This window comes from Lactuca sativa, chromosome 2 (genome assembly GCF_002870075.4).
Source record: "Lactuca sativa cultivar Salinas chromosome 2, Lsat_Salinas_v11, whole genome shotgun sequence".
In the NCBI taxonomy this organism is placed as follows: Eukaryota; Viridiplantae; Streptophyta; class Magnoliopsida; order Asterales; family Asteraceae; genus Lactuca; species Lactuca sativa.
The window spans coordinates 41,562,675-41,563,744 of NC_056624.2; the positions used below are offsets into that span (position 1 = coordinate 41,562,675).

At 39.0% G+C, this 1,070-nt stretch overlaps 1 protein-coding gene across 1 annotated transcript; it reads right to left on the reverse strand.

Moving 5' to 3' along the window:
• Window positions 1-215: 215 nt before the first annotated feature.
• On the reverse strand, window positions 216-815 carry LOC111880010 (senescence/dehydration-associated protein At3g51250). Its single transcript, XM_023876427.1, has 2 exons — window positions 424-815; window positions 216-345 (listed from the first exon to the last, which is right to left on the reverse strand). The coding sequence occupies exons 1-2, from the start codon at window positions 813-815 to the stop codon at window positions 216-218; spliced, it is 522 nt and encodes a 173-aa protein (XP_023732195.1).
• Window positions 816-1,070: the final 255 nt, after the last annotated feature.

Sequence of the window (1,070 nt, forward strand, 5' to 3'; positions counted from 1 at the left end):
GATTGAGTTGAATGTGATTGAGAGTTGTGTTTTGTTAAGAATCTAACGAGTAAACTGGAGATGAAGAACAAAACGGCCAAAATCACGACAATGAACAGAACAGAACATTTGTGCTGATTTTTGGAGAAGATGAAGAAGGGCATCATGTTTTATGGAAAGTTATAGTAAATGAAGGTGAAATCGATGAGCTACAATGGCAGACGATGAGTCGTCATCTACACATATAGCTTCGGACAACCCCATCCCTCCACCGCTACATCCCTCTCCGCCTCCTTCACAGAAAACACACTGTACTCCTCCAAAACCCTATCGAGTTCATCGGAAGAGTTTTCGGTGACCATCAAACTATAGTTCAACAAATTCTCCAGTGCTACATCGTTTTCGAATTGGGAAGGTACACGAAGTGTGAAGAATTAGTGAGACCTGTCTAGTTTCATGACAGCTTCGTCCTTGGCTAATGACCACTGGATTTCGTAGACAACACGAACGAGAGCCGTTATGAAGGTGTCGCCTTGTCGAATACGGATTATTTCGAACACTCCGGAAGCTAATTGGATGCTCTGTTGTTTGTCGATTGAGTGAACTATTAATCCATGGATTTTGATTAGAAATTCATCTGAAGATTCAAAAGCCGTTGATTGTTGTTCTTGTTCGTGGCTTTGATTGTTGTTCGGGAACAGTTTCTCAATGAGATCTTTGGTCTCGAGTGATGGGTACATAGATGGAGCTAAAGGATTTGATGAAGAAAATGAGGAATATGAATCTGGGTTTGATTGATCAACTTGTGGGTGATTTTTAGAGGAGTGTGACACCATGTTTGATTGTAGTTGTTGCAGGTTTTCAAGATTTTGGGGATATTATTGACTGACCTGCTTACTTGACACTTAACAAAGCAGTGTTACCTTTTAATGTGGGTAAAAGTACCAAAATGACCGGTAAAATACAAGCTGATACCCTTTAAAGGCAAAAAAAATCATGACGGACCATTTAAACCATTATACTAAAGATTGTTGAGCCATAGTGACAATAACCCTATTTATTTCTACAATAAAAATGTATTTTTTTTAGAT

Coding starts and splice junctions, on each gene's coding strand:
- LOC111880010 (XM_023876427.1), bottom strand. CDS start 815: ATGGTGTCACACTCCTCTAAAAATCACCCACAAGTTGATCAATCAAAC. Junction 346..423: donor GCTGTCATGAAACTAGACAG/GTCTCACTAATT, acceptor GTTGAACTATAG/TTTGATGGTCACCGAAAACT.